Below are 20399 nucleotides of genomic sequence, written 5' to 3' on the forward strand. Positions count from 1 at the left end.
TCTGAAAAAATGTATATTGTTTTAGAGGATTTTTCATAGCTAAGTGGTTCTGAAGTGGGAAATGAGACATTTTAAAAATCCATTGCATAATTTCTGATTTCTATCAGATTCAGCTCTGCCTCCCCCAACATTTAAGTTCCATGTTTTGATGAGGTGTAAACCCCTGATCAAGTGCTTGGAACTGAAATGAATGATTGCCCTTTCATGGTGCTGAAATTTGGATGGATGGTGAATTCTCTGATAGTTCATCCAGTAACAGAGGTAATAGTGACAAGTAACAGATGTAGCAGGGCCCCACAGCCTTCTGGTCTGTGTGAGATCTCTTTTCTTTGGTACAGCTCCTTATCATAGCTAAAGCAATTGCTTCCTCCATATTCTGAATATGTCTTTACTTTGTTGTCTTTGAACTGCTTCCTAACATTGGCTTTTAGACTTTTTGGTCATGATCTCTGTCTGATATTCTGATGAAGTACTAAGATAAAAATCTTCTGACCTGCAGCACAGCCAAGTACAGTGTGGTGACATTTCTACCTCGATTCCTGTATGAGCAGATAAGAAAAGCTGCAAATGCATTCTTCCTCTTCATTGCCTTACTGCAGGTATTGTTTCATTGCTTTGCCTTGTTTGTAAACTGAAATGATAACGAGGTAGATGTTACTTTTATTGTTAAAATAAAATGGGATATGTAGTTGAAAACAGAAATTGGAGGACAACTTCTTTCAATGTGAAGTCAAGCCTCTTTTATTCTTAAAAAGTAAAAATAAATAGTGTCATAAAACATGGAGGTGAGAAAAGAAAGTGTGAGTTCTTGTGAAACTGCTGTCTGCTTAGGTAGTCCAGATTACCATTACTTCCATGTGAATTGTATTGTTTGCATAATTTTCTTGTGAAGAGAGGAGAAATAGAATAAAAGGCATGTACAACTACTATATCTTTAAACTCTGCGATAGAGTTTCTTCAAACCTCCTGAGACTGCAGACTAGTTCAGCCACTGAAATTTTATGTCTGTCAGCCAGCCACAAATTGGACAGCTTTGCATTTGCTCTTCTGACAGCTTTGCATAAAATTCCAGATTTACTGGAAATTAATTTTAAATACAAATATAAAATGGATCTCTTTTCCCTCTGTTCACAGCAAATTCCAGATGTCTCTCCAACAGGAAGATATACCACCTTGGTGCCATTGCTATTTATTTTAACAGTTGCTGGCATCAAAGAAATCATAGAAGACTATGTAAGTATGATTATGGGGAAGGCTGTACTACAGACCAAAGGTTTCAAAAAAATGTATAAAATACCATAAAGCCATGCATCTCTGCAGTCTATAGAGTCATTGCTCAAGAGAAGCAAAATATCCTTTTGACTTTCAAAGCTCTGAACTTGAGTAGAATTTCTGCAACACACTGATATAAATAAGTGTTTTCATTTTAGTTGATGAACGAGAGAACAGTAGAAATCAGGACACTTGTTTCTCCCTCTTTAAACTTGCTTAGTAATGCTTGTGTTGGAGAGACACTAGAGTCTTGACAAGTGTGTGGCCTTTTCAGATGGTCTTGAAAATGGGTTTAGGGGAAGGCAAGCAACTTGAGGACAGAGCAGACTGTTTTGGTGAAAATCTGCACTAAGTTGCTGGTGTACTTTACATCAGAATGAGGTTTTTCTGCTTTGCAAAGTAGTAATAAATAAAATAATTTGGATATCGATTGGAACAACAGCACATGGAATTTATAGTATATCTGCCATCTAAAGATAGTGGTCCTTATTGTTCCTTTTGTTTTCTTCAAAAAAACTCAGCTTTGGAGACTTTTTGCTATTGATACAGGTACATTGCCTGAGTTCCCACAAGGGATTCTCACTTTGAAGTTTATAATTACACTCTTCTACAAGTCATTTGGATTTAGATGATCTGTGACTTAAAGCCCAAAAAAGCCATAAAGGCAAAAAGGACCTAATGTATCATCTTGTAGTTTGTCGTATTTTTAGCTCTGACGGTTTTGGAATTTGTGATGAATTGTAATGAGCTGTAATGAAATGTTTTGTTTCCTTGCAGAAAAGGCATAAGGCAGACAGTGCAGTGAATAAAAAGAAAACAGTAGGTAAGACTAAACAATCTTTAAGTATTTACAGTGCAAATAGTGAATACTTACTTTTGAACAATTCGATTGCTTTAACTGTCATGATGGTGAGGAATGCGTATTTTGTGCACTACGTACTTACCAGTAACTGAGGATTTTACTTTGCCAGATGTTTCAAACTGATGCCTCATGGTCTGACACTGAGGGGTGAGGCATTTGGAGGATTTTTAGAATTTATAAGTTCATGTAATTTCAAGGTTGTCCAAAGTTAGATAGTTCTGAGCCCCTCCAAGAAAATCAAGCAATTTTTTCCCTACCAAACTCCGTCCTAATTATTGTAACCTCAAACCCAACATCAAAACATCCAGAATTTAAAAAAGCCAACAAACCCCCCATAAACATTAAAAGCTGGTGTCAAAAGAACTTTAAGTAATTTTTGTAAATGCTGCTGCCCTTTAAATATAAGAAGTCTGGGGATTTTGTAGCTTTGCTTTGCTGATGTGTCACTGAAAGAGAATTTGACACTGATATCCACTAAATGCTTGCATATATCCCTAATGTGTGGACAGTGGTTGGCACTGTGTATCTGAGGACATCATTGTAATTTTCTTCATGTCCCTTAACTGAAAACCTGTGCAGAAAATAGGAAGGTTTTGTTTATGGCCACCCTGTGATTGTTCTATGCCATAGTCAAGGCAACTCTGTGTTCCCACGTTGGACAGCTCCTCTTCCACTCCCCTGTGCAAATGTGCAGGTGAAGCAGGAATCCAGGGACTTGAGCTCTGTGTAGAGCCCGTTCCTCCCAAGCACAAATATCTAAAGCGTCAAAAGCTAGAGGAACACTTCGAGGAACACGGGGAAGTGAGAAATCTGCTAGCTGCATGCTTCAGATAGTCCTGCAAACATTATGCCTGTTATTTTCACTGTGTTTGGCGCTTAAAAATTTGGGTTGGTCATGAAGATTGTATATTAATACACATCAGAAAGCATTGCTTTATCAGTTCTCCTAGGTGATGTCTCTACAAGAGTCTGAGGGATGTTTCCAGTGCAAGAACACTATGTTAGTCATAAGAAATTGGCAGTTAAGTGGCTGTAGCACAACAGACCTTGTTATAGGTTATATGAAAGATGGCTGTTTCAGAGGTTGCAGAGGCAGGTAGAGAATGTGTGCCAACAAACACTTCAAGAGAAGTTTGTCACTGCAGAGTAAGTAACTGCAGAGAAACAACTTTAAAGAACACAAGGTGTCCTAATGGAGCTAAGTGGAACGTAGCACTTGAAAAATTACTTGAGTTCAGATTTTATTTTTTGCATTTGAATACTCTAAATAAATTTTCAATCTGATGCTTAAAACTGTATCCTCCTACTTCTTAAGAGGGAGGCTAAAGAGGCTTATTCTTGAGACATGTATTACCAGAATGAAGAGAGAACTTAGGTTCAGAGCGGGATTAAGATGAATTAAATTTAGGTTCTTTGTGTGTGTTTAGGTTCCTCTTATAGCTAAGTGGTGTCTAATCAATGCATTCAGTATAGGGAGCATTTGAGCGCACTGAGATGTGGATTCCTGTGCTCTGCTTGGCTGTCTCTTGAACTCCACTGCCTGCAATGGTCAGTTGCTTACTGCAGCAGCAGTCATGCAGGCTTTACGTTTATCTTGTTTAGTGTTTTAGAGCAGCAGTGCCTTTCCTGTATTAAATTTGCCATTGAAAACATCAGCTTGCTTTGCAGAGTGGCTTTGGTATGTAGGAATTAAATTCCCTCTGGAGCAAACTAGAATTGAAGTTCTGCCCCAGGTAAGCCCTGTACATTTGCATTAGGAGCTGGAGCGTGTTTAGGCTCTGAGCCAGTGTTTTTTATGTCTTGGATGGCTTCACATGATGTCTGTGGTGATGATCTTGAATCTAGGGGCCAGAGTCCATATAATGCCAAATGAAGTCCCTGAGCAGTGCCTTGCATAGATACAGAGAGCTCAGTAATAACTGTTCTGATGTATTGATCCTCCCGTTGTCAAATAACAGAATAAGTAACAAGCATTTAATATGGTATGGGATGAACTCAAATGGTAGACAAGGACAGGGCTAGCAGGCTCTGGAACAAAACTGATGGGAGATGCTTGCCCTTCAGGATCTTCACTTCAAATGGCCCTACATGTCTGGATGCAAATGACAGCATTAAATCCTACATCTAGAGCAGGGTTTTGGTCTTGGAAAGCCCTGGATAGAAGGTTTATATTGAAACTCTCTTTTTGAGTTCAAGCAGTCTTTTTAGGTACTTGTTCTTACTTTTAACCAAATACCTTTTGACAATGAATAATTCATCTGTTTTACCCTCCTATAAATACTCTAGAGACGACCTGTCCTTTTCTGCCCTTTGAAGCACTCCTATAAAACTGAGTTAAGCAGAGTAGGAAGTGTGAAATTGCAACCCCAAAATTTCAAAACTGTTTTATGTCTAATGGAGCTTTCTCTTTAGGCTCTGGGATTATGAGTTTAAAAGAAAATAGTTCAGTAATAGAACAGTAAGAAAATAGCTTCAGTAATTCGCATGGCTGTTTAATTTTAATAGGTAAATTGATTTCAGTAAGTATTAAGTGGAATTGTTTTCCGAAGTAGATTGTCTGCTAGACCAAGTCCATAGCACTTTGAGCTGCAAAAATACCTTTGTGTGTGAACATACAGCAATGTCAATTGAATGTTTACTGAAACACCTCCAAAACTTTCTAGTGGAATAGGGAGCTGTATAAACCACAGCATAGGAGATGCTGAGTGCTGCAGCTCCACTCTGAGGGTTTGAGTCAAGGCTGCAGGTATCTGGCTTTTCACTTGGGATTCAGGCCTTCTCCTGAGTTCTGAACTAAGCAGAGCTGTTGTTGCACACAGCACTTTTTGAACACGTTTGAAAACTGGCTGCAGCTGCATCCAATGGAAGTGAACCTGCTGTGCTCAGACGTGGACTGGACTTGGTTAACTCAGCAATAACTGGACATATTTGACCTTACTATTTTGGCTGGAATGGTGTAGAATCACCCAGAGGAAGTACTTGGATGGAAGGGAATGGCCAAAAACTGTGTTGAAGACAACAGTGTAGAACTGGAACATTACAGAAACCAAGGCCTGTTTTAATACCTTGTTTTATTTTTCTTGTTTCAATGTGAATTTAAGCAGTTAGGATTCTCCTTCTGCCAAGGCTGATGCTGTTCAGCAGGACTTTGAGCCTACTTGGCAATTAAGCCTCAGCTTTATATGGGCCACTGGTAGTGACAGTGAAGTTGGATGTGCCAGAGTAAAAATATTATGAACAAAAGGAGAAAGATGAGAAATGAAAATTCTGTGATAAATCACAGAGTAAAGGTGATTGACAGTGGGCAGTAATGCCCTTTGTTTTAAGGAAGGTCATTTCCCAAGCAAGAAACAATGCTGCCCGTCTGTGTGATAGTATGAAGCGATGCCATGAAGAAATCAGGCCACCAACTGTTGTCTGACAGGTGATAAAAATTATGTAAATATTAAGGCCAGATTCTTCTTCTTTCCTTGGTTCACATGCCCACAGCTGTGAACAAAAGTTCTGGTTTCTGACAAATATATTTCTGATTTTTGTGTTGGTTCCTGTTCTGGTCAGTGTTTGCTGCTGCTGATACAGTTGTTTTGAAATTTGTTTGCATCATGGCTATTTGTTCTGTAATCTAACTTTAAACTTTAAACTTTCTTTCTAGTTCTAAGAAATGGGATGTGGCAGAACATTATGTGGAAAGAGGTAAATAAATAAAACCTGACGATGGGAGGGAAAGCAAGTGCTCAAGAATTACTCTTGCCTAGATGAATTAGGAGGCTTAAAATTAATGTATACATGAAAATTCTGTCACTTGGGGTGAGAGGGTGGGAACGGTCCTTTCTGTTCCAGTAGTCAAAATTGCCCTGAGCAAGGCAAGGCACCTGAGTACCTATTTTTAGATCCTGATACTGTTACAGTCAAATGTTAATGAACTGTTGTGTTTTTGCTTGTGCAGTTAATACTTAAACTATGAACAGTATTTTGTTTTTAGTCCCCCTGGAAGAGTAACTTTCACTGCAATGCTGAAACTCCCCTGCAAGTCTAACAGAGACTTACTTTGCTGCCTGTGCTAGAAAGTCCCTAGGCTTTGAGACTAATTAGTAAGCTGCTTGCTCAAGTAAGAAACACAAGCCCTGTGGTTACCTGAGGCACTTGGGATTCATGTTATGTGAAGCCCTTGGCCAGGGTCTGGTGAACTTTATTTCTAAGACTTGGAAGTTGCTGAAATGTCTTAGGATGTATAGATCAAGTTGTGGCTCTTAATGCTTTCAAAAGGATAAAATTAGCTCTCTTATCCAGTAATTTTAAAACCCTTTTAAAAACCTCTGAGAAATGAGATCAGTCTTAAGGTACGTAAAAGGAGTCCTGCTGAAGTGTTAGGCTGTCGTAGAAACTGAAGATCGCCAGGGACTCTGGTGGCTACAGTTAGTTCCTGTTTATGCTATTCCAAGTCTTATTTTTGTAGAATCGATAGCAAATTGAAAGACTTAGCTGGAAATATGGGTTTTTTTCTACCCTTAGGCACTTATTGATTTGACCTGTATCTGTATCTGTATGTCATCCAGACTTCCATTTATTGTTAGGGAATAATGGCTCTTTATTACCCCCCTGGATCACTTTAAGGCAGACTTCTGACCTTATTTTTTTGTGCTGAAATTGGTAGGGGATTTATTTTTAGTGGTATCTGAGTAAAACTAATGAATATACTTGCTCAAACATACCATCTGTTTCCATTTTTATAAATTAATGTCTTAAAAGTATTTTAAGCCTATTTCAGATTCTCACTGGTGCACTGGCATTAAGCAGCCTCATGCTTATCAGGCAAACCTGGTTTACTGTTTTGAGAGTGCTGCTTGACTCTTTTTAGAATGAAAGTCCGTTGCATGTGTGACTAATTCAAGGTGCTGGAAAGACTTAAGCCTCTGTAGGAGGAGACAAATTATTCCAGAATTCGGAACTCTGCATATCTCATGTAACTGTAAGTCAGGGACGAACAGGATTATGTTATGGATCCATAGGGATGATACTATTTGCTAGTGTCTAGTACAAGCAGTGCATCTAAGGAAAATTAGGAGAAAATTATAGTGGTTATTGTGTAGGTAAGTAATACAAGGTAAGGATAGGAGAAAACTCTTGATACTTAAGGAAGATAAGTTTTAAAGATTAACTTTTTTACTGGGGAAAAAAATTAAATAAGACTGAAGAATACCCCTAAATTTGGATAATGGCAGAATCGTAGAAAAAAGTTTTTTTTTTTTTTATGAAATGTAAGCCACAGAGGTTCACAATTTCTAATTGAGTATATTTACCTTTTTTCTCTAGAGAGTGACTTTGTTAACTTTGCATTCAGAAAAGGGAAGGCTTTGATATTTCCAAACTTGCAGTGAAAAGTACTCTGACTTTCAGAAGTGCTGTCTCTAGATGTTCTGTGCATGATGCTGTTCTTCTGACTGGGTGAAAGAAAATAACAAACTAACATTCCAGACAAGCGAACTGTTTGTTTTTCTCTTCCATGCTACTGTACTCCTGACCACCACAGGTAGCAGTAGGCGATATTGTGAAGGTCACCAATGGGCAACATCTTCCAGCAGACATGATCATAATATCTACCAGGTATCCTGAATGGGTGTGGAAGTGATTTGTCTGATGAACTGAGGTGCAGAGGACTTGAATCTCTGTATTTGCTATTAATAAAGCCAGACATCAGATAGCACTAATTCTATTCCACATCTAAAATCAAATTTCAACAGTGACAAAACGTGGCTTTACTAGGCATTGATTCATGTATCATTGTTGATAGGCTCTTCTAAAATGAGGCTTTTTCAAGACTTCACTTTATGGATTACAGGTACATAATACTCTGTATTGGTAAGCTTGTTAGAAAATTGGAGAACCTTTACACAAACTTCATGCTATCAGTGATTCTATGGCCTTCTGCAAATCCCTCCTCTTAAGGAAGTTAAAGTTTTCTTCCAGTTAATTCCACTGAGTATTTAGTTCCACTGAGTATTCAGCACATCTTCCTGAGGGGCAGGAAAGATTTCTCTTTCAAGTAATAGATCCGATAGGCTAGTCCAACTGGCATCAAGTAACAAAATAGCTTCTGGACTTCATTTGTTCGCTACTTCTCTTGGATACAGCACATGTATGGCCCATCTCTAGCATGGTAGCAATAGTAACCTGTTGAGTCCTGCTTGGTTTAGTTTCTAACATGGGACAACTTCCTGATGCCCCCCAGCACACGCTTGGCCCTCCTGGCTGCCAGAGCACTGCTAGTTCATGTTCAACTTACCATTGATCAGGACCCCCAGGTCCCTTTCTGTGGGGCTGCTCTCCCTCATCTCATTCCCCAGTCTGCCCATGTATCCAGGGTTGCCCTGTCCCAGATGTAGAATCCAGTACTTACCTTTGTTAAACTTCATGTGGTTGGTGGTTGCCCAGCCTTCTAATTTGTTGAGGTCTCTTAGTTCCTAAAAAGTGTTGAATGCTAGTCTAGGTTCTAGATCCTGTAGAAAACTGGAGGCCAAATCAAGACCATAGTTTGCTTGGACAGGTGGGGTTTAAGCAAGAAACAACAGCGCAGCTCCTGTTGTTATACATGCTTCTAATAGCCAAGTATTATGACACTATGCTCTTAATTCCCTCCTGTGTGCTTTTCAACAATGACTGCAGATTGCTCTGATCTCTTGGTTGTGGTTCTCTTATGTGACCCAACTTTTAAGGGAGCTTGTTTTCCCAGCTCCTGTATTTTCTGCTCCATCCTTCTTGTCTTTTCTGTTCCTGGGAGGTTTCATTATTTTCAAAACTATATGCAGAAGCTCAGCCTTTTTGAATTGCCACATGATGAAGGACAGCAGTGCCTTCATTCCATGGTGTTTGGTATTATATTTTTTAAAATAAATCCCAAGTCTCAAATAAGCAGTTGTCAACTTAATATGCAGTTAGGCTGAATTTGGACATCAGTAATTTTCTGTTTCAGCATTGAAAAATATTTTACTTAAGAACTTGTCTAATGCGTTATACTAAAAACCCTTTCTGACTTATTTCTTAACTGTGTGGGCCAGCTTTTTGTTCTACATTCTACTAACCTGCTGACATTGATAACCACATAATAATTAGAGAATTTAACCCAAAGCATGTTGATTTGGAAGAAGGTTTGCTTGAAATAAATAGCACTTTCTATGGCAGTTTGCTTTATAATTGGTATTATTCCTGTGATTCCTTTAATGTCAGTACTAAATGTCCTCAGTTCACCAGAAAGCTCTTCATGTTCTGAAGGGGGTGGGTTCTTTTTCTTGCATATGTTGATTTTTTTTTTGTGTGTCTGAGCTGATTGTCAGAGGTGAAATCGACAGTTGTCTTTGTCTTTACTATACAGGAAAAGAATAAAAAGGTGACGTCAAATGAATTTTATATAAAGATGAATTTACATGAAGGAAAAAGTATTTTAATTCAAACACAACTTTGCACAGAAACACTTCCACATTTCTCATTTCCACAGTTCATACCATTTCTGTGGAAATGAGAGGAATTGTAATGCAAAAGGTCTTCCTCCTGAGCTAACCACTAACCACTTCACTTGTAGTAGATAAGGTGTTTGACAGAGGTAAAATTGGAATCAAGCTGGACTCTAACTTGTGTATTTCTTGGATTCAGATTGAAATTTCCTGTGCAGGAGGAGACAAAGAACAGCCTCAACCTTTTTTTTTTTTTTTCTTAAAGAAAAATTAATTGTAGAGTGTAATCTAACTTCTTACCGTGTTGTAAATGTACCTGTCCATTTTTTAATTATTGTTGTCCTAAGGAGCCTTTATTACTGACTATTCTGCTGATTGAGTACATTTGGTGTTGAAGCAATTGGTTACTTTGGGAAAAAACGTAGCAATTTATCAAGAGTATGAGAAGCAACATGATAAAGACACACTTTTTTGAATCCAGATGGAAAGTGATATTCCTTAGAAGCCTGACAAGACAGTTGGTAGAAAGAGTTTTGGTGGTGCCATACAGAGGTTTTAAATCTTGAGTGGTATGTCAGGAAATGATCTGGTAGAAGTACCCTTCCTTATGGCAGCAGCTGCCTATGCAGAGCTCCTTTGATAAGAGCTTTACTAATAGACAGTTTAGTTCTGTGAGGGATTTTTGTCCCCATTGGTAAGGGCAGAAACATACCTGGAAGATACAGATCGCAGCCCTCAATCCTAATGAACCTTTTTCTCATGCTCAAAAGAAAGCTGTTTAGCACTGACTTTAGATGTACCTCCCACAAGCCCCTCTGCTTTAAGGTGGCCTTGCAGAGTTGATCTTTTGTGTGTTCGGTTCATAGACAGAATTCAGTGGTAGAGAGCGTTGCCATCTTCAACCAAACATATCCCCTTTTTATACTGTTCAATACTTGGTATTTCATCCACAGCTCTTGCAATCTGAAGTAATTTAATGGATTGCAATTCAAAAGAATCCATTTTAGGTGTCTAAGTTTATTATGACCTGTTAAATTCTTACTAATCTTCTGATTTAGACTGAATTTTCTCTGCAGTTTGTTGTATGACCATGTTTATATCCAAAGATTTCTCTGTTAAATGTGCCCTTTCAGCTGGCTCTTTCATAGTTCTATATCACCAGTATGATTTTCTATCCTCTGCAGTGCACTGAGGAAATCTGTTGTGGACTATATTAGTGCAAAAGTAGTGTACAAACAAGTACTGAGTTTTAATATTGAACATCTTACACTCCTTACAGTGAACCACAAGCCATGTGCTACATTGAAACAGCTAATCTCGATGGGGAGACGAATCTTAAAATACGACAGGTATAACAAACTGAATTTCATATTTTAATTTTTCTTTTGAGTATTTAGTATTAGCTGTGAAGCAACATCTAGCTTGCATGACAGCAATACAAGTGCTTTTTTTTTAATGCATCTTTCTCTAGGTGGCTGTTAGCTGCCTTTTCAACAAACCCAATTAGTAATGCATCATGTGCAAGTATAAGGAATGAGCCTGAATCAAATATTTTAAGCCCACAAAGAAAAATCACACAGATCTTGGATGTGTTTTGCTGAAGGTTCAGTTCAATTAAGTATTGTACATAAAGAAAAAATATGAGCTATGTTTGTGATGAGAGTTGCAGTTTGTCACAAGTACCATTTTTTATGAGCATTATGCTGGGGTAGAAGCTGAAAAGGATCTTTTATATGTTTAAGTAAATTTGGTATCTCTTTGTGGTAAGTAAAATATTTATTTGGATCTTTCTAGTTTTGTTAAAGTACTGTTGATTGTAGTGTTTAATAATAGTTAATCTTTGCTACTTTCATAAAAAAAGAATTTAGATTAGGATTTTGAAATTAGGATTTTTTTGTTTTTAAAAAGCTACATTTGCTTCTTCTTTATTTGTAGAAGTGTGATTTACTGCTCCAGGTCAGCCTACTAAGTAAGATCTTGAGCTCCTGTAAGATTTTATTTGCATCAGGACACACTTAAAAAAATGGCCTTGCTCTGGCTTGAGGTGTCGCAGTCAAATTCTGGCAAAAGAAAAACGCAGTTGATTCTTCTGTTGATAAAACAGCGGTGGGGTTCTGTACATACATCAGATGTGGAGTACATTAGGTTGCAGATGCATGACAGGCTGATCATTAGTCTTGAGTAGGATGGGAGCATGTTGGCTGCAATGGCCCAAGAGAGACCACACTTGAGAATGACTACATTTAGCAGCCATAACACCTCAGTGGAGCTGTACTTTGAGAAAAAAGGCAGGCCTGTTTATAATGCTTGTCTCCTACTTCCTCCTGCACATGTCTAGCTTCAGGCTTGGTAGATGGTACTTTCCTCTTGGTTAAAGAAAGATCATGTAGGTATTACAGCTGTAGAGCATTTCACTCTTGTTAGCAGGTTCATGGATTCATAATGAATCTTCCTTGCAGGAAAGAGATATTGTATATCAAATAAATCAACACCTCCTCCCCAACATAACAACAAAAACCAACCCCCAAAAAGTAACAACAAAAACCCCACCGGCAAACCAAAAAAGGATCCCTCCCAATAAACCACTGCAGATTTGATGCAGATTTGACTACATTTTGTTTTGTGGATATTAAAAGAAAGTACATTTTTGTAGATTGCCTTCTAATAACTGTTTTTGACAAGAATCTCCTTTGAACTGGTCTGTGCAGGGTTTGTCTCAAACTGCTAGTCTCCAGTCCAGGGAAGAATTGATGAAAGTGTCTGGGAGAATAGAGTGCGAAGGACCCAACCGCCATCTCTATGACTTCACTGGAAACCTGCGCTTAGATGGTCAAAGGTATTGACTTGATCACAATACCATGGATTGATTTGGTTAGGAAAGATGTTTCCTGTGTTCTTCTAGTCTGTAACTCTGAGCACATATATGTTTTTGCTGGTGAAGAAGAGGGTAATAATTAATAATTATTAATCACAGTTTCTGCCAGTATAAGATAGTTCAGTCTTTGTATGGAGTCTTCTGAGTGTATTGATTTCTTTGTGATTAATGGTGATATTTTATTAAAAGGTGCATCTAAAGAGAAGGAGTCAAGGAATTGATTGGGGATTTTAGGGCCTTCTTGTTACATGAGATACACAGATGAAATGGAAACCTTTCCCTTTCAGCTAGAGCCAAAGGTTGCACCAAGGTCAGGCGTATTAAAAAAAAATGATCCCAGAACCTGGGGGCTTTGTCAGTGTGACTTTGATTTTTACAACTGTGCATAGTTTTAGTACTTGAATTCACAGAATTGGAAAGGTAGGTAGGAACTGACATGTTTCATTTGGCTGTACCTGTTTTCCCTCACAAGACCTATATTCCTTGGGCAGCTTGGTGCAAGAATAGCATATGATCACTTGTGTCCCACTTGAAAGTCGTGTGGGTAGTACACATGTGGGTAGATTTTCTCAAATGCTTGTTTAATGGTGTGTGTGATACAGTGTGCTTGAAATGGATGGTCTCTTTGCACATGTGATGCTTCTTTGTCCTTCATGTGAGAGAGAATATACTAGCCAAGGTCAAGTGCAGAATAGGCTTGTTTATGGCTGCCATGTAAGTTCTCAAGTTTTAGTTAACTGGAGCAGCTTTGTCCCACCGTGCTTTAGCAGGAATTAGACATACAGAAGTTTCAGTGCTTTCTTCAGTTGTGTGGGAAATCTAAGCTCATTATATTGCTATTACATTCTTCTCCTCTTGTGGTGTTTTAAATTATTAATTGGGGAGTAAGGCTGAGAGTAGAATTACTTTCTTTAAAGTGTTACTAAGAACTGAAAGATACATGAACTTTTTGCTTTGTAGCCCAGTTCCTGTTGGCCCAGACCAGATCTTGCTGAGAGGTGCACAACTGAGAAACACGCAGTGGGTCTTGGGTATTGTTGTGTACACAGGACATGATACAAAACTCATGCAGGTAAAGCTTTTAAGGGGATTAAGAGCATGTTTTGATAGAAGTTGGTCATCTTTCCTGTGTTCTTGTTGTCATTGACTTGATTTTATGAGATGGCTTGGCTCATTATAGTTGTTTAAGGCCTGGATGCCTTGAGGAATACCATTGTATTTAGTTTGCTTGTGCAAACACTGAAGGATTTGAAAGCAATTCAAAATGTAAGGATAACTAACTTTCATCTTAGTTCATCTGACACCTGGACAACATTTAAAACTTAGGCATAACAGCTGAGGACATAGTAATAATCATGGAGATAATTAGATTAATATTGGAGTCCTGTATTGCCTTAATGGCAGGGAGTGCCTGGGGAGACCAGCAGCATGGATGTGTTGCTTATTGCTGTTGACCATCAGTGGCATGGATAGCAGGTGCCCTGAAGGACTCTGATAGTAAAGACTGGGTTGGGTTTACTTCTGCAGTTTTCTCTTGTATAAGCCAATGCCAGGTTCTTTCTCTTTATTTTTCCCTGCTGGTGTTTAGAATTCAACCAAAGCACCTCTGAAGAGATCAAATGTGGAGAAAGTGACCAACATGCAGATCCTGGTTTTGTTCTGTATTCTCCTGGTAATGGCCCTTGTGAGTTCTGTAGGTGCCTTATTATGGAACAGAACACATGGCGAAGTCGTCTGGTACCTTGGCTCCAACAGTGAGTATGCAGGCACTGAGCCAGGGATGTATCAGACTGTAGGGCCAGCCAGGCTCTTAGCTTCACTAAATGAATGCTTGAAATAAGACAGAAAAACAAGAAAACCCACATCCTGGTAATTTTTGATGACCTATTTTTTTTTTCTGGTTGAGCATGGGCAGACATAGTGAGCTTCCCAGTGAGGCTTGTAAAGGTTAGGTAAATATCACTGGGCTAGCACCCAAGGAGCAAGGCAGAAACAGAAAAGGGGGAAAGAGTTATTCTTGGATATCTGGTGTTCACTTCTTACATCTCTGTGGAGATACTGTACACAATTCTTTTCTCAGAGGAGGTTATGTACTGCAACCTTATGTGTGTCTGGCTGACTGCAGGATGGTGAGTATCAGTCTGATGATGCTGACTTCAACTTTATTCTTACATACAGATCCAAAGGATTTCTGTGACTTTTTTCAGTCAGAAATGTTGATCTGCTCTTTTAGAAAAAACTGAAATGCCAAATGTTACAATTGTTATTTATTGGGTGAAGTTTCTGTCTTTGGCTTCTGTTATTTAGTTGTGAGAAAAGTGATCTCTCAGCATGGTTATTTGAAAGGCTTTATTTGATTTCATTCGTAGTCCTCAAATTTATTAGTTCATTAGCAAAGATGGACATGAACAATGAAATAATCCCCAGTAGACTTTTGGGGAGGTTACATTAGGTGTAAAATGTGGTGATAAAAGCATTTTGAGATGCAGATCTTAAGACAGTTATCACAAACTGCAAATGGCTTGTCTGCTGATGATGCAAAACAGATGGCATGTGTATCTTCTGCAGTTTAAGGATTGTAGTTATGATAGTAATGAAAAAAAAATCACATAGGAAGAGCATGGAAATGCCCCTTTTGACTCGGGGTTTTGGTAGTTACGATGTCTTCTAGTCGCAGTGTCAGCAACTTTCAAAATTTCTTGCCTGCTCTCCCTCTTGTTTTTTAATGAGTAAGTTTTAATTTGTGCCTTCCAATGATGAAAGTAGTATTGGAAAAGATGAATGGAATGAACTCTTGAACTTGCAGTGTAAAACAAGTGCAATTTGCAATCGACTAGGATGGCATAATGGTCTGTATAGATGTCTTTTTGTAAATTTAATGCACAATTTTTATAGCTTCTGTAACTTCCACAGACAGGAAATTCACTTTTTCAGGTTAGGCAGGTAGATGTTAAATTCTGGTTAAATGTCTCATTTTTGTAAAAATTGTATTGGAAAATGTTCCACTACCAAGTGTGCTTCTGCTTTTTGTAAACTTATCAAAGATACAGAATTAGGGTGTAGTCACACTTGGAGGTGTCTTTGTCCAAACTCTTCATTAGGCTTCAGTGATTTCCTCTGATTTTGTCTTAGTTTGCTCCCCTGACTTCTAATTAACTTGTGATGCAGAAAAATCTTAGTTGTGGACTCTGACCCGGTTGTGCTGGGTCACTGTCTGTTCTGTGTGCTGTCTGAGGTGCCTCTCTGAGTTCCTAGGGAAGTGAAGAGCATACAAATGTGGAGACTTGGATTGTCATTAGAGGCTGTGGACAGCACCATGAACAGAAGCCTTCATCCTGTGTCTCTGCTGAGCCTTGTACATTCCTGGTGGCTGTCTATAAATGCTTCCCTTCCCTTTAGGACCAATTGTGATTGCAGACTTTTTTGGACAAGTGGTCTAATGTTGTCACCGTTAATAACATCTTCTTTGCCTGAGCAGGGTGCCTTAGGTTATATACTAGGCAACTGTTTGGCAGACAACTTCTCATACTAAAGAGATGGGTAAATTCTCAGTTCTGACAATGATGTCAGATTTTACAAGTAGTTTTAGTACTTATTTTTTGTTTCCTAACTCTGCTGAGACGAATAGGCGCTTTCTGAAAGATGGTTCTATTACTAGTGACATTGGTGACTCTTAATTGGGCAGTTGACACATCAGATAAATGTCAAAATTAGTGTTGTAGTGGGGACTATTGTAATTCTCACCATCTGTCTTGCAAAAATTGTTCAGAAAGAGTTCTGTTCTGTAATATATAGCCTCACCAACCTTGCCCTTCTTCACCTGATATAATATGCTGTGGATTTAGGCATGTGTTCTGTGGGTGTTTTATCTCTATTCTATTGAAGTCAATATTAAAATGTCCCTTACGCCACACATCAATACACTGATTATTTTAGCATTTCTAAATCTGATTAGGCCAATTGCATAAAGATTATTTGCCCCTGTAACACTTAAATTTGTGTCTGCTGATGTCCTGTGTCTTTCTGTTACAGAAATGCTGTCTGTCAACTTTGGATACAATCTGCTGACATTTATAATCTTGTACAACAACCTTATTCCGATCAGCCTTCTGGTGACATTGGAAGTTGTCAAGTTTACTCAGGCTCTTTTTATAAATTGGGTAAGTGGTAAGAATGAATGTATCTCAGCTCTGGATGTTGAGATTTAAAATAAAAACCCACTTAACATCGTTGCGAGATTTTCTAATTACTTTTCTGATGCAACTTCTGGGAGAGGCAGGGGGAAGCTCAGAGGATTTATTCTATATTAGTTCTGTGTTTCAGAGGAAATTTAAAGATCTAGTCACAGGAAAGTCCTGTGTGAAAATGGTGACATATTTTAAGCTTTTAGGATGAGAGGGAAGTCTCAGCTCTTGGTTGAAGGAGGTCTCTCTGCTGATTCACGTTCAGTAATTATCTTTTGAAAACTCTTCAGTATCTTATAGCCTCTCTCAGACACAGCAGAGAGAAAGACTAGACTTATTTGAAGCTGTGGGGTTTATTCTTGGTTTTTTTCTCTTTTTGTTTTTAAATCCTGAGACTGGCCTTAAGGCCACTTCCAGTTTGGACCATAATGTTTTTGTAAGGAGATGAGCTGTGCTACCTCATACAACCAAACAGTGATCCTTCTGTTTAGAGAAGCTTTGACTTCAAAATGTCTTTCTCAAGTTCTGGGCCAAAAATACTGTGGTGATGTCTCTTAAGTCAGACAAAACCAAGATGAACACCTTGTGTTGATATGCATTAATCCTTGGACTTTGAGTAATGTCGAAAGTTCCTATGAAATACATGTAAGTGAAATTTCATGTCTGTTCTCTGAGCTGCTTATAATGTAGTAGAGATGCATACTGGAGAAGTTGCTTTGGTTTGTGTAGCTGCTGGTTTTTTTACTATCATAAAAAAATGTAGTAACAGAAGAAGTTTTATTTCATGGAGCCACTAAAATGGTCTCTCCAGTCATAGATGTGGCTAAAGCAACTGTTTGTTGTACTGAATACCTATGGTGACCATGGCTAAAGCATGATTTACTTTCTACTGTACTAGATTATGTTTCTTACCGTTGTACCATTAATTTATTAACTACCTGTAGTTGAATCAGGCTTTTCTCACGTAGTATGGAGATATGCTTTGGGCAGGTGGCATCCATATTCTTCCTGAGATGATGTTTGTCTCAAGCATTCGGAGCACCACTCATGGCATTAAAATGCTCAAGCCAAGTTGGAGCTGACTAAAAGAAGAACAGAGACTTAAGTGCTTAATTGGTATAATATAAGTCTTAATTTTGCTCTCATTTAAGGACATAGATATGTATTACCCTGAAACAGATACACCTGCAATGGCCAGAACCTCAAATCTTAATGAGGAGCTTGGGCAGGTAAGATAACATTTTCTTAAATGTCATGATTGTGACATTCTGTCAAGGGCAAAGGAGAGCAAGATGTACAAATCTGCTTTATTCTGTTGCTCTGTGGCTGGGTTAATGGGACATTACTTTTTTCTCTAATCTGAGTCTTGCAAGTGAAATAATGAGATATCACAGGATTAAATGTAATGTCATATATGTAGTTTTATGCTTGGGAATGATAATTTTTCCTTATGTTCACTCTAAACTGACTTTATTCTCAATTGTGTTGGATTAGATCCTCTGTGGTTTTGCCTGTCTATACCAGAACAGAATGTACAGGGCTAGCTTGGCGGAGGAGCAGACCAACCGCCCAGAATGTGTTATTAGTTCTTGATGTGTCTGAGTACTTAACAGGAGATGCAAGTCAAAAAAAAGTTGTGTTCCTAATTTAGATATTGTGTTCCTTCAAGCATTTGTAGTTTCCTTACAGATAAAGATAACTGTATATTAATTTCTAGTTGGTGTAGATTTGTTTATTCTGCCACTAGCTTTTCTTCAAACTGGAAGGGCTTCCCAAAACAAACTTACAGGAAAATATGACTTAGCTATTGGAATTTTGTAGTACCATTGAGGAATGCTAGCTTTTTTCCTTGACCATCAAGGTTATAGGTCTGTAACTTAACTGCATGAACTTCATAACTTGCCTGAATTTAGTACTGGAGACAACATTTATGTATTTAAAATGTTTATTATTATGTTCTGCTCAGTAGGGGAGTAGTCAATATTCTTCCTGGCTAATCTGATTGGCATTTTTCTTATGAATGCTGAAATTTAATTTTTATTTAAATCAGTTTGATGTGAAGTTATCAAGCTCCAAATTATGGCTCTATTTTTTGCCTGAAGTGAAGGATGTGTGGCATAATGTATGTTGGTGGCCCATATGTTATTTTCAGAAATGGCTTGCTGGTGATTGTGTGTAACTAGGCTGAATTTTTTGATTCATTAATTGAATTACAAGTTCACAGATGACCTTTATGTTTTTGTTTTATGGTGAAATTGTTAATGAATTAAAATTCCTGAGATGTTTGGGTACCCATTTTGACTTCTAAATTGCAAAGATTCCATTTCCAATGCTGTGTTCAGTAGCAGGGTAGTCCACAGCTAAAGGATCACCTTACAAGTGAATGGCAATTATTATTGTCTTGAACTGAATGGCAATTATTGAGAAAAAGCTTCTTCTAACTCCAGGCAAAATATTTTGGTCTTTAGGTTGTCTAACTCTTAGGTTAGCACGGTCCCTTCCTACATGTTGCTGGTTGAAAGTCTTACCTGGTAGAAAGGTACAGCTGTGTGTTATGAATTTGCAATTATCTTTGGTCTGTTGTGGCCCATTGAAGGTAGGAATTTCAAATCTGCTAATGCTCCAAGAAGTTATGTTGGTTTGTTGGGATTGCCTCCAAGTTCTACCTTACAGTGATTGTTTCCATTAAGGGATTATTAATTTGGGCGGTGCTGACTGTGGCAGTGTGTTGTGCACTTCAGGACTGTTGATGATTGGATATCAGAAAAAGCAGCTTTGTTTGCCTGCAGAATATCAGTTGCGCTTACTCTAGCATATTCCTTGATTGCAGGGAGGGAAAAAATAAAACCCAAATAATCTTGGTGATCTTTGAAACACAGAATTTCTTCAGTGTCTAAAATTCCGATGATCCTTCAACAACCCAGGAGTCTTTGTTCCCATTTCCAGTCTTTCTCTTTGAGATTAGTACAGTTGAAACATTTGCTAAATGTCCAAATAGTACAAGCAAGTACATCTGTGGTGACCACACTAGAGCCTTGGCAATTGATAGCTACTATTTAAGCTCTTCCACATTTACAGTTAAAGAATTAATACAATTAAATAATTTTCCTGATTGTTTTTCTGTAGATTTGGTAGACAAATCAAGCTGGTGAGAATCCTGCATTGGCCAATATTGTGACATTTGAGCAATATGTCCCAGAGCATCTTCTTGTTTTCTGCTTTGAGTTTTGTTACTATGGAAGTTGAAAATCAGACTTGTTTTTTTTCCTTCCAGGTAAAATACCTGTTTTCTGATAAAACAGGTACTCTCACATGCAATATCATGAACTTTAAGAAATGCAGTATTGCTGGAGTGACATATGGGTAGGTATGACGTTTTAGAAGCTCTGTAGCTTAATGTGTCCTTACTACTGGTACAATTTTTTTTATTGGAAAAGGATTGGAACATTCTGTTCTTCAATTTATATTCTAGTATATATTCTGCTCTTAATTAATAGTTACATTTTCATGTCCTGCAGCACAAATTATGAAAGTCAAACCTGGTGAGTACTTCACACGAAGCAAAGAAACTTGCTTCTTGACTTAGATGCTCATGATTTAAACAAAATCAGAAGTGCTAAATAACCTCCGGCCTTTCAAGAGGGAAGAAGTTGCAGCCCAAGGATGGCAATTATCAGTAATACTTTTTGTGACTTGAGAAGAACCAGAATTTTTTTTAGAACAGTGTAATTGCAATTATAGAGTTTAATATTCCTTGC

General features: G+C 38.1%; 1 protein-coding gene across 2 annotated transcripts in view; it reads left to right on the top strand.

Annotated features, from left to right (window-relative positions):
- The window catches only part of ATP8A2 (ATPase phospholipid transporting 8A2), a 270602-nt gene that overhangs the window by 12059 nt on the left and 238144 nt on the right, over positions 1–20399 (top strand). The window contains exons 2-13 of one of the 2 annotated variants that reach the window (XM_057366714.1): positions 500–599; positions 1135–1233; positions 2050–2095; positions 5787–5827; positions 7665–7738; positions 10862–10931; positions 12291–12418; positions 13418–13529; positions 14046–14211; positions 16490–16617; positions 17793–17870; positions 19916–20004. In XM_057366714.1, the coding sequence (XP_057222697.1) occupies positions 500–599; positions 1135–1233; positions 2050–2095; positions 5787–5827; positions 7665–7738; positions 10862–10931; positions 12291–12418; positions 13418–13529; positions 14046–14211; positions 16490–16617; positions 17793–17870; positions 19916–20004 (1131 nt within the window). Of the gene's footprint in view, positions 1–499; positions 600–1134; positions 1234–2049; positions 2096–5786; positions 5828–7664; positions 7739–10861; positions 10932–12290; positions 12419–13417; positions 13530–14045; positions 14212–16489; positions 16618–17792; positions 17871–19915; positions 20005–20399 lie in introns of those variants that run through there. The other variant, XM_057366713.1, reaches the window with a different exon arrangement.

Source organism: Malurus melanocephalus, unplaced genomic scaffold, assembly GCF_030028575.1.
Source record: "Malurus melanocephalus ecotype Western Australia unplaced genomic scaffold, MMel_1.1 scaffold_70, whole genome shotgun sequence".
Classification (NCBI taxonomy): domain Eukaryota; kingdom Metazoa; phylum Chordata; class Aves; order Passeriformes; family Maluridae; genus Malurus; species Malurus melanocephalus.